General features: G+C 49.2%; 5 protein-coding genes across 5 annotated transcripts; 2 read left to right on the top strand and 3 right to left on the bottom strand.

Annotated features, from left to right (window-relative positions):
• Positions 1–6: 6 nt before the first annotated feature.
• On the bottom strand, positions 7–668 carry HO133_005519 (uncharacterized protein; the record flags this gene model as incomplete). Its single annotated transcript, XM_037296428.1, has 2 exons — positions 7–230; positions 377–668. The coding sequence occupies 2 exons, from the start codon at positions 666–668 to the stop codon at positions 7–9; spliced, it is 516 nt and encodes a 171-aa protein (XP_037148410.1).
• A 570-nt stretch (positions 669–1,238) lies between these two features.
• HO133_005518 (uncharacterized protein) lies at positions 1,239–2,363 on the bottom strand (the record flags this gene model as incomplete). Its single annotated transcript, XM_037296427.1, has 2 exons — positions 1,239–1,583; positions 2,229–2,363. The coding sequence occupies 2 exons, from the start codon at positions 2,361–2,363 to the stop codon at positions 1,239–1,241; spliced, it is 480 nt and encodes a 159-aa protein (XP_037148409.1).
• Positions 2,364–3,375: 1,012 nt separating this feature from the next.
• On the top strand, positions 3,376–4,763 carry HO133_005517 (uncharacterized protein; the record flags this gene model as incomplete). Its single annotated transcript, XM_037296426.1, has 2 exons — positions 3,376–3,909; positions 4,056–4,763. 2 exons carry the CDS (start codon positions 3,376–3,378, stop codon positions 4,761–4,763), a joined length of 1,242 nt encoding a protein of 413 aa, XP_037148408.1.
• A 1,283-nt stretch (positions 4,764–6,046) lies between these two features.
• Positions 6,047–7,849, top strand: HO133_005516 (uncharacterized protein; the record flags this gene model as incomplete). Its single annotated transcript, XM_037296425.1, has 1 exon — positions 6,047–7,849. The coding sequence occupies one exon, from the start codon at positions 6,047–6,049 to the stop codon at positions 7,847–7,849; it is 1,803 nt and encodes a 600-aa protein (XP_037148407.1).
• An 809-nt stretch (positions 7,850–8,658) lies between these two features.
• On the bottom strand, positions 8,659–9,309 carry HO133_005515 (uncharacterized protein; the record flags this gene model as incomplete). The annotated part of the gene is made up of 1 exon (XM_037296424.1): positions 8,659–9,309. The coding sequence occupies one exon, from the start codon at positions 9,307–9,309 to the stop codon at positions 8,659–8,661; it is 651 nt and encodes a 216-aa protein (XP_037148406.1).
• Positions 9,310–11,141: the final 1,832 nt, after the last annotated feature.

The following is an 11,141-nucleotide window of genomic DNA, read 5'->3' as shown; positions in this document are numbered from 1 at the left end:
TCACAGTCATGCCTGATTCCTTGTTGCCTTATCTTTATTACTCTTCTTTCGTGTCTCATGCCGTAGATCTCTCACATCTTCTCCCCTTGTATCGTAGCCAGGACCTTCCTCTTCTGCTTCATATTCCGAAATTCCAGAAACCAGATGCCCTGCCAGGTCCCTGTGGCGAGTTTTCCATTTGATATTGGTACGCTCACGCTCGCGCCTATCAGAGACGACTTGATATGTGCCTGTAACGTCGCCCAATCAGCCATCTCCGCTCATGCAGTGGACTCGAGGCTCTTATACTGGCATATCATCGCTCCCCTCTGCATCGTGCCTGTAGATTCCTTTCCCGGCTGCCCATACAATCCGTCAGCCGTGACCCAGAACTGACTCTGATGCCCCCACGTAAAGCGCTCCTCCTTCCACGCTACTCGTTTTTCCAGCGCACCTTTATCTTCTTTCACCATCCCGTCCAAAGCATCACTCATGTCCGCCCTCACATCATCATCCCAATTCTCATTCATTGACAGCGCGCAGCTCGTGTGTTGTAGGAACAGGTGCAGTAGCCCGCATTTAATACCCGATATCTGGGGTAGCGAAGATACGATATGGTCGGTGATAAGGTGCGAGCCACGACCGAGGGAGGGGAGCGTTAGGTGGTGCTGGGTGTACGTCGTCGCCATGGCGGGGCAAGTCTTTGGACTACAGGACCGGTAGAGTAGGGCGAGAACTATGACGGAATAGAGGAGCTGGAGGAAGAAGCTATTTGGCAAAGAAGGAAAGCGCATAAGGATCTTTAGTCGAGATTGCTCTGTGGCAATGACGTTAGATAACCATTTTACGGCGGGCTGAAATCATTAAAGCGCAATTTGTCTCGCCAGATGCACATCGAGCGGGGGAGAGCAAGTTTTGAGGGGGGTTTTGATTGTGATATGGTTTAAGATATTGCTATTGGGGGAGTCTGGCCAAGCCTGGCCTTGAGCAACGTGAGCCAGATGATATCACATAGTCCTGACTAGCCACATCGCTTGCTCATCGATAGAGGAAACTCCAAGCCTTCACGATCAGTTCACCAGCAGAATGTGTAGCATCGCCATCCATCAAGAGTCTCCACCAAGCAACGTACACGATCCATGTTAGACGCAAGCTGTAGAGTCTGGATTTCCAGACAAAAGGTCGGAGCAACCAAGAACAACTGATATCTGTCAGCGAGGTGGAATTACATTGGGCGCCATCCACGAGTCTTCCGTACCTTAATCCTTCGAGTGGCGAACCCAGTACGGATAACCAGTGGTAGCGTAAGCCCACTGGCCAGGATTCAGGCTATTCATGATCGTGTTGACAGTACGCACGGTCCAGGTACCATCTAACTCTCGGCAATAGTACTCATTGTCGGGAGAAGCGTTCTGAGGGACAAGTTGGACCGGATTGAAGCCTCCATGATTCTGAGCGCGGGAAATGTTGCGGTCATTGACCTGCTTCGAGGTGAGTCCCTGATAGTGATTGAAGTTGGCGGGCTCCGCGGCTGGCTGGGATGAGTAGAACTGAATCTGGGTAGCCTGTGATCCGCCTGGGTAGTACATCGGAGCCGGTGAAGTCTATGAGAATGATGTTAGCTTACTCAAAAATCTTGACTCGATGGGAACAGATGCGAAGCAGAACATGACGGAATACATGAAGGAATAGGTTTAAAGATTGGGGGTCCGTCCACAGGTTGCGGGCAGTTGGCTGATGGTAGGACCTTACACTGCCTGCGGAAGATGGATTGTAGACAGCCTGGTGGCTCCAATTGGATGAAGACGAGACTGAAGGAGTGGGAGCCGGTGGATGTGTCCAAGGGTTTCGCGCCGCTGGCGGCTGACAAGGTCCGGGATCACTAGAGGAGACTGGTTGATAGACGTAATGATGACTCGTGTGGGAAGAAGGGGCAGTAACAGGACCGTTTGTCCAGGGATTCCATGCATTTGTCTGCTGGGGGTACGAATTCGAAGTAGGAGGGTTCGTCCAGGGATCCGTGGCCGCTGGGTGTTGAGGTGTCATTCCTTCTTCAGGATGATAGCTAAATTGCTGGCTCGCGTAGAACACCATTGCGAAATGGCCTCTGAAGTTTATGTGAAGATAAAGCTTATCGATTTACGGATCTTGTAGAAGAAGCCAAGATGTGGTGGTTGATGGTGTGGGATGTTGTGGAGGGGAGTGAAAGTGCAAGAAAAAGGAGGTGCAGAAAAGCGGTATTGACTCACGATGGGCTGAAGATTTAGCTGATCCGACACAAGAACATAGTTCTTTTTCACTTTCTCCTCTTTCTCTTTCTCTTCCTTCTTCTTCTCAGGCGGAGGATCTTCAAGGAATACCTCTGCAACTCGAAAGCAACACATGACTTCGATCTTGACGCTACTTTGAGCTTTGGTGATGTTAGAGGTTTGATCAAGTCAAAGTCGGGCGATTTTGGAGATTAGGTATTAGATTGAGAGAGAGCGGAGGAGCTGGTCAAATTAAATTGTAAGTGTTTCATCATCGTCCTGAGTAAACGGATGAGCTACGCGGGGGAGGGGGACCCTTGGCCACCGCCCAATGAGACTGCTTGAATGTACGGTTTGCCGCACGAAAGATAGAATTATGGACTTTCACTTTCCTGACCTCGTACTTCTGCAAGAACCATGAGATCCCGATTTCAGGCATGGGAGCAAAAGTAGGATTCTTAACTGTTTTCACCGAACAAATGCTACAAGCACTGATAGTCAAGCTGAAAGACCAGACAAATTATGCCAACCACACCTTTTTGAGCCTCGTCTCGTCACTTGTATGTGGATATGCATTTGTTAGTGTCATTAATGGTTACTTCGCAGCAAACTTATTGTAGTGATCACTTTCTGGAGCACTAGTTGGCTTCACTTTTATTAGCGGTGATCCCCAGCAACTCAGGCTTGACCATTGAACTCAGGATATTTGTAACCTAGATGTTCTGAGGCCGTCGTTATTTTTACTGACTCTAATCAAAGAGCCAGGAACTGTTCTAATGCTCATGTTAGATCCGTCTACACGAGATACTATATTGACTGCGGCAGCAAGCTCAGTGTAGCTTCTGCTACCCGACTCCGCGAGTGGTAGATGACCGATGTATGATTGTGGATGGTGAGGTATCTCGATACATCCTACAGAAGAGTACTGGCAGGGGAGTAGGCTCGGTGCCAGAGAAAGTAGTAGTCGCTGCGTTGCAAGTCATATCTTATGAATGGCTTCAATGTAGACAGGATGATAATGAAGACTGCCATCTATTCTGATGATGGTTGCCTGCAAATGCCAATGCCGACAAGCGCGCGACAATTGCGTCTATATCAGACTCTTGACGGACCCGTATGGAGACAAAAGAAAAAGTCTCATGCAAACATGGAATCTGCCGGTTTGCGGGGGCGCAATGCAAGTATCCTCAAGCTCAATAATCAGCCTATCGAGGACTTTGGTAGCGATGCAAGTGAGGACGGCGATGAACCTCCTAGGTACACGATCGATCTGTCTCTTCCACCCCGAAAGCGTTATCAGCACATAGCAGCGGACTTCAAACCACAAATAGCAACGTTGCCCATTCTCTTCGACGAAATCGTTAAGGATCTACGCGCGAATATCTCCGTCGAAAGAGTAAGATGGCTAGCGCGTCTCCTACTTCGGCGAGTGTACAATAAAGAAGAGAATGAGGAGCTTCGGGGTATACAGGAGACTACTGGCGTAGAGATGTATCTCTTAGTAGCCTTTAACGTCTTACTTGACCTGTTCATGGGTTGCACCAGTGGAGCCGTGAGAGTGAAAGACGATGACAAAAACACAAAGATGCTACATTTCCGTACGCTGGATTGGGGTATGGATGCTTTGAGAAAGGTCATTGTTCATCTAGACTTCGTCGAAAAGCCAGGCGGAGAGGTCATTGTACGTATTTCGGAGCCCACTCTTCCTCTTTTGGACAATTCCTTAAGTCTTGAGACATTCTCGGGAATTGTTTACTTTCGAAACATCTTCCAACGCTCGAATTGTCCCCTCAAATAGGCAAAACTGACTGCGAAATTGCAATTCAGGCCTCGAGCATCACGTACATCGGCTACGTCGGGGTGCTGACTGGCGTCAGAAAGGGTTTGAGCGTGTCTCTCAACTTTAGGCCAAGCCATGACTGCAGCGGCAGATTCTCCAATTTCCGATTCTATTCCCATCACCTTCTCGTTCTTCTTGGTTTTCAGCCCTCAATATCTTCGTTACTGCGGGGCTATCTTTTACCTACTCTGCCATCCGACACCTCTTCAATTGATATTTTAGCGCTGGAGTCCATCAAACGCGATCTTCCAAGTGTCCCGACTACTGCAGCGTATTTGATCTTTAGCGACGGCGAAAATACTCTCACCATAGAAAAAGACCATCATACTGCCGTCATCAGGTCAGCAACCGACTTCATCGTTGCTACCAATCACGATGCGGCTGAAGAGAACACGAATCAATCCTTGAAAGCCACTCACAAAGATTCTTTCGAGACTCTCCTGGACGGTATAGTCGTAGAGAGTATCGACCGTAAGAAGACGGCGGTGAACTTGTGGGAGACAGCTTTGAAAAGAGCCAAACGGAACTCATCGAAGAAAGTCAGCACGCACGAACAGGGCGTTACCAAAGACAGCATCATTCGGTGGTTGAGTTCTTCTCCAATCCTGAATGAAGAAACACATTTCGCAACTGTGATGGATCCGAAAGATGGAAAAGTGGTCTGGACTAAGCGATATATCGAACCCTTCGAATAGAATAACTTTCACGGGACTTCTTTGTCTAATACTTATAACGAACGCAGAACAGGCGATAAAAATAATGTTCAGAGAGCATATTGCGGAAACCGCCGGCTCTAAGAATAGCATACCCTGAAAACCGAGGGCCCATCCATGGCTGGAGAAGATTACCTTAGATTACACCGAACGGTCATTCATTAATGGCGATGTCGAATTCTGGCTAGATGTCCCAATAACACCGCTTGCAATTGATATGGATCTGCAGGTCAGTGGAGAGTTCATTTGAAACTAGCTCGCAGTCAGAAGAAGTCGACTGCCTGGTAGATTTGGCTCTACGAAGTGGCGGCAAGACTGACGTGGAGAAGAGGGCGCACTCTGGGGAAACACCTAGCATCGATTGTTCTGCAACGTAGGAGGCGCAGCTTTCAACATAGATCATTGGCTGTAATTAGTTAGATAGCCGCGAATGACTGCAAGATTCGCGAGATGAGAATTTCCACAGACCTTGGCCTTTTCTCGAAGCTTCTCCGGCGACACTCCGTTCTGCGGACTACCCTATTCCTCCAGACTGCCTTCTAGTTGGCCCTTTTGTCCCTTCTCACAGCCGCAGTCTGACATAAGATGATTATCGCGAAAGCTGAGGCGCAGTCGGTTTCGCCACGCTTTCAGCCACCGCAGCATTTCTCAACCATCCTTTTCGTCCTTTTCGTCCTTCCCAACGTCTCTAGCATCCCACAACGCACATTTTTGTAAGTTGGCGATAGGCAGGAGCCCGGGGAATTAGCCAGAACGTTGAGAGGCCACTAGAAAAGCTAGGTCATTTGGGCCCGCTGCCTGGCCCGTGAACGGTCACTACTACTGCCAACGGATAGGTGCTCAAGCTTCAGCTGCTGTGGCCATGATGCAGCCTTAGATTCGTCCTCTCCTGTATGACAGTTAATTCTCCGAGGTCGCATGATTCATTGCATTAGCTGGAGCCTCACTCTCTTTTGACTTTTCCTCCCCTGACTGATCTAATTGGAGCCTTGATCTTAAGTTTGCCTCTAAGACGTTTGAATCCTTCGGTGTTTGCCCCTCATCCAAGTGCTTTCTTCTCACTTCTGCCTTGCAAAAAGGAACCGACCGCTTCTTCTACTCACACATCTCCTTGCTTGACAGTCCTTATATACTCGTCTTAAACGCGGAACCCTGCGTTTGTCCAAGATCTTTGAGCATACTAGACATAGCTGTTTAGTGAGACTACGCTCATTGCACACGATTTGCGCCAGCTTCCTCGCTCACAGAGCGCTCGTTGGCCTCGGATGGCTATTAACGATGCTCTCCGTGCTCTAAAGCATACCGAATTGCCTACTGACAACTCAACTACTAGCGTCACACAGCTCCCAGCCAACATCCTGGAGGCCTTCATTCCCGGTTACTCTATCATCTCAAAATTCTTGCTAGATTCTTTAGGCTTCGACATCACCTTACTCGTCTCTGTGTGCTTCCTCATATTCGGATTGGCTACATCCCTCAAATTTGCTTGGAAACACACTTCCGAGCAGTTCAATGAGTACTTCATGAGCTACATCAGGATCGATTCCGACGACGACATTTACGACCACGTTATGGAATGGATTAGGGTTCAGAATGTCTCAAAAAACTCCCGCAAGCTGATGGCCAAGACCGGACGGGAAAATGCTTGGGATCTGGTCGACGGCGACATGGGAGTGCCTGAGCTCGACCCCAGCAAACTCGTGAACTTCAGCAATTGGGATGCCAAAGTTCCCCCAAGGTTTCAGCCCTCATTTGGAATTCACCGTTTCTTCCACAACGGAAGGTTGTTCCAGCTGACGCGTGAGAACAAACACGTGATGCGCGATGGTTGGGGAGGGAGTTCACTGCGAGACGAAGAGAACATCACGTTGACTTGTGTCGGACGCTCGACGAAGCCAATCAAAGATCTCATCAAAGTAGCCCGGGACCATTACTTGGACAAGGAAAAGTCCTGTACTGTTGTCCGTAGGCCGTGTCCCAAGGAACAGAGGGGCAGAGGTCGTACACTATGGATGAAGGTTGCTACTCGACCTTCCAGACCGATTGAGACCGTGGTATTGGATCATGAGCAGAAGAACCGGGTGCTTGTCGACATCAATGAATATTTACATCCATCTACGCCTCGATGGTATGCTAACCGAGGCATTCCATACAGGCGAGGCTACTTATTCCACGGTCCCCCAGGGACTGGTAAGTCCAGCCTTGCCTGGGCCATTGCAGGGGTCTTTGGCCTAGACATCTACTGCATCTCCCTCGTGGATCCCACACTGACGGAAGAGGACCTTGGCATGATGTTTACTAGCTTACCACGAAGATGTGTCGTTCTCCTGGAAGACATTGACAGCGCCGGTCTAAGCAAGCGTCAAGAGGAGGAGACAGTCGAGAAGCTCAAGCCAGAAGACGAAGCCGCCGCCAAGATTGGCGCCGAAATTACCAGAGCCATCAAATCTGTACAGAAAGATGGAAAGAACAACAAGGAGAATCAAGGCATCTCTCTCTCGGGACTGCTGAACGCCATCGATGGAGTCGCCTCTCACGAAGGCAGAGTTCTCCTCATGACGACAAACTTTCCGGACAAGCTCGACGAAGCCCTCATTCGCCCTGGTCGAGTGGACATGAAGGTCAAGTTCACCAATGCTACTCGATCCCAAATCTGCGAGCTCTTCACTCGCATGTATACTCCCGATACGCCTGCCAGCCTGGCCCCGGAGCAGATCAGGCTCGGTCCTGTACCTAGGGCAAACGGAACTCTTCACCAAGCTACCCTTAATGGTAGTCTTCTGCAGCCAAAATCCGCAAAGATCGAAGACGTCATGACGCCTCCAGAAAGCCCTAAACAAGCCAATACACCCACAACGACATTCTCGCCCTCAAGTATTGAAGAGATTGCAGTTCAGTTCGCGGACCGCCTGCCAGAAGACAAATTCACGCCTGCTGAGGTCCAAGGCTTCCTTTTGACCAGAAAGAAGGAACCTATGAACGCCCTGGAGGAGGTCGAGGCTTGGAGGGATGGAGTGCTGGAGGCTAGGGAAAGGAAGAGCATGAGCAAGAAGGAGGTTGTGCCCTAAGCGTAGTATTTGAACGAGAGCGGAGACATGGAATGGTTTACACAGTTATGATCAAAAGTGAAAGTATTTAGACATTCTCGCGCGTTGACTCTCTCTGCGTGCGTTACGGCTGCTCTTCCCGGAGAAGATCTGCGCTCTTCTTTTCTGATGGCTCATGGACATGACTAGCGGTCCACTTGATTCCGGGTCAGGACCTTTATCGGTCTTGAAAACAAAGGACTTGAAAGACAACATCCTTGGTGGTTGCATACCAAGTGATGAGGTACATTGGACGGGAGACATGGAAATGCAGATATTCATCATCGAGTTTGGCACACTACTGACTGTTCAATGTAGGGAAACAACTGCCACAGAGCCCCTCGAGGCATCTTGTTGGTCTGGCAGTATCAGGTCCAGGGATAAATTACGCAATAATCAATCGCAAGCCAAAATATTCGATTCTCGGCAAGGTCAGGGCAACATATTGCTTGAGATTCAAGAAATTTCCAGTTGGATGCAAGTCGAAATAGTATCTGATCGAGGGTTGTCGCCTCTTGAACAAAAAAGCATTAGGGTCGAGAGATAGATGTTTGGGACAGTGGGTGCAAGACGTGAAAACAAGTGCCTGTAGCAATTGATATCCTGATGAAATCACGCTGGTATGACCTATTCTGGTACTGGTAATGCATGCTCGACTGCCTAGCAATAAATCCCTCTCTGCCTTTACCTCAAGACGCCAGAAGCTGTCCGGCCGCCGCTCCAGAGCAAATCAAAAGCTCGGGTGTTTGCTCTCTAATATCTACTTGGCCATGTGTTTCATTCTTCATTCTTCATTCTTCATCCTCCTTTTCTTCCTCTGCCTTTTCTTCCTCCCCTTTTCGTTCCTCCAGATTTCCTTCTTCCTCTTTCTCTTCCTCCGACAAGTCTGCACGCAGCTGTTGCCACACCTCCGACCATGCCCTGCCGATCATAGCACCCTGGCCAATCATCCCCTCGCAAAGAGAGACCACTTGTCTCACGACCATGCGAGCACCATTTGCGACGTTGCCAAATACCTGCGCTGATGCCGCAAATTCCATCCTCAATGATTCATCGCGCGCCTCAAGAAAGCGGTCGATGGCAAGTCCCAAACCTGAAGTATTCCCCTCAAGTCTTCGTTGATGCCGAGACACGACGCGAAGTTGCTTGCCCAAGGTTACTTGCCTGGTTCTTGACTGGCTAGCTTCTAGGAGAGCGTGACTGAGCGCATGACGGAGATCGCGGATTGTGGGATCTTGTGGGGAAACTGAGGCGGAGGATTCGTCGATCTGACGCTCGCAGTCTCCGATTATGGTTAGGATGGTAGCATGCGTGGCTATTTCGGCGTCGAGAATGGCCTTGAGGTCGTCTGGTTGGGGTAGAGGAACAGGGCCCGGATCAGTGGATAGGTCCCGGAGGGTTGGACGGAAGGAGGATGTTTCGGATGCTCCTAGGACGGACATTGCGGTATCTGATCACCGTGAAGCAAAGACGCCGTGAGATCTTCCACATTTATGCTGAGGAGCGAAAGGTGAGCGAGAGAGGACAGACGGTGGGCATTTTGCCAGGTCCCTTGGCCGCTCTTGCCTTTGTGGATGTCAGCTTGAGAGCTGTTCGTGGGTGTCGGCCGTAAAACCTCAAGTTTCTGAAGCTACGAGGGCTCCGTGGCTCTTCTCTATGTGCCCTTCAAGCATTGAGCTTCCGGTAACTGCTTGTTTGCCCTTTTTGCCTCGACTTCAGCAAACTCGACAGCCATTGGAGCAAGCGTCTTTGCATTTTGCTTCTGGCCTAAATGGCTTGAGGTCAATTGTTAGGGAAAGTGCAACAGGTTTCTTTGATGGACAAAGACCAGGTAATTAAGTAGTCGCTGAAATGTCTGCCATAAGAAAAAGAGCCTGCCTGGAGAGCATGGGGGACGCCATATTTAGAATCATGCAATCAAAGATCCGTAGACCGGTCCTGTTAATGAGTTGTTTCAAAAAGGTGTACCTGAGGCGGACCAGAGGTCGCCAAAGTCCGAAAAAATGCTTGGCGCCTAAATGTTCGGCTGATCCCTGCTTCGCGTCTTGATTGGCTCTGTTCACATGTCTATATTCGGAACCTCAACGATTTCTTCATTGACTTGTTACTTTATCTGCACGTTCTCTCCTCTCTTACATCACTTAGGCCGTTGTTCTGTGTGCATCTGTTACGCTCATTTTCTGGTAGGCTCAATCTTTGTCTCTCGGACCACTAGCTTTCAACAATTCAATGGCTGTCGGCTATCCTTGTACAAGGACCTGTACTCTAAAGATACTCACTCGATCCTTGGCCTTGAATTGGGTCTGTGAACAAGTTTGTGTCCAATGACTGGCTGCCGTGAAGGGGGGGGGGTTATCCCCGTTTGGCGCCGTTGATGTCTGATTCCGTCGCCACGCTTGGTTCGCGGGGAAAGGGCACAGAATTGCCACGATGCTCTGGGTAGAATGCAGAGTGACCTCGTAGCCGAAGTGCTTCAGATACAATCATGGGACAAGCCTTTACTTGGACGCCAGCTTCTTCCTCATGCTTTGAAACAACAGAGGAATATCATACGCGCCTCTAGATCCCTTGTACTTGAGCACTGTATGGAAGAAATTCTGGCGCTTACAGAACCCATCTGTAGAGTTGGACGTCGCCGCTCCAATGGCCGACCTTAACACATGCCAAATGAATACTCACCCCTCTGTGGCAACGGGGGCTTCTTGTCTCAAGGAGTCAATCGAAACATGATCAATGTTCTTACTTAAGGTACTTCTTCTTCTTCTCCAACCTTCTGGATGCATCTCCTTCTGAGTTCCTACACTATCTCCATTCTTCTGAGGCTGGCCTTTCCGTTCATTCTACTCTCTATCCTGGTCGTGCCTGTGGCAGACTCACAGTCTTTCGTCATCCAAGACAATCTTTGTTACTAGAGAACAGTTGTAGTATCGTTCAATTACCCTAGGTAAGCTCATTTGTTCGATTCTAGAATTTCTGAAGTCATTGTCTCGAATGCAACAATAATGGTTGTCCATTTCGTGTCATTGACACGACAATAGCATTGTCCCACCGTCTTCATTGTCGAATTAAGCACAATCACATTTGTTCTTTACCCAGGCGTTCACCATTGTTTTTGGCCACCATTCGTGCCCTTAAATATCCATCAATCCTCCCCTCTCTCTCCCTTCATTCCTCAGCTCACACCACTTACACAGAACGCTTCCAAACCTTAACTCCTATTTCTAGCGCACACGACCACAGTCACAAATCAATCCGATCAAAGCTAACCCAAAAC

This window comes from Letharia lupina, assembly GCF_014066315.1.
Source record: "Letharia lupina isolate WasteWater1 chromosome Unknown contig_21, whole genome shotgun sequence".
NCBI classification, from domain to species: Eukaryota; Fungi; Ascomycota; class Lecanoromycetes; order Lecanorales; family Parmeliaceae; genus Letharia; species Letharia lupina.
This window is presented reverse-complemented; position numbering and strand designations above follow the sequence as displayed.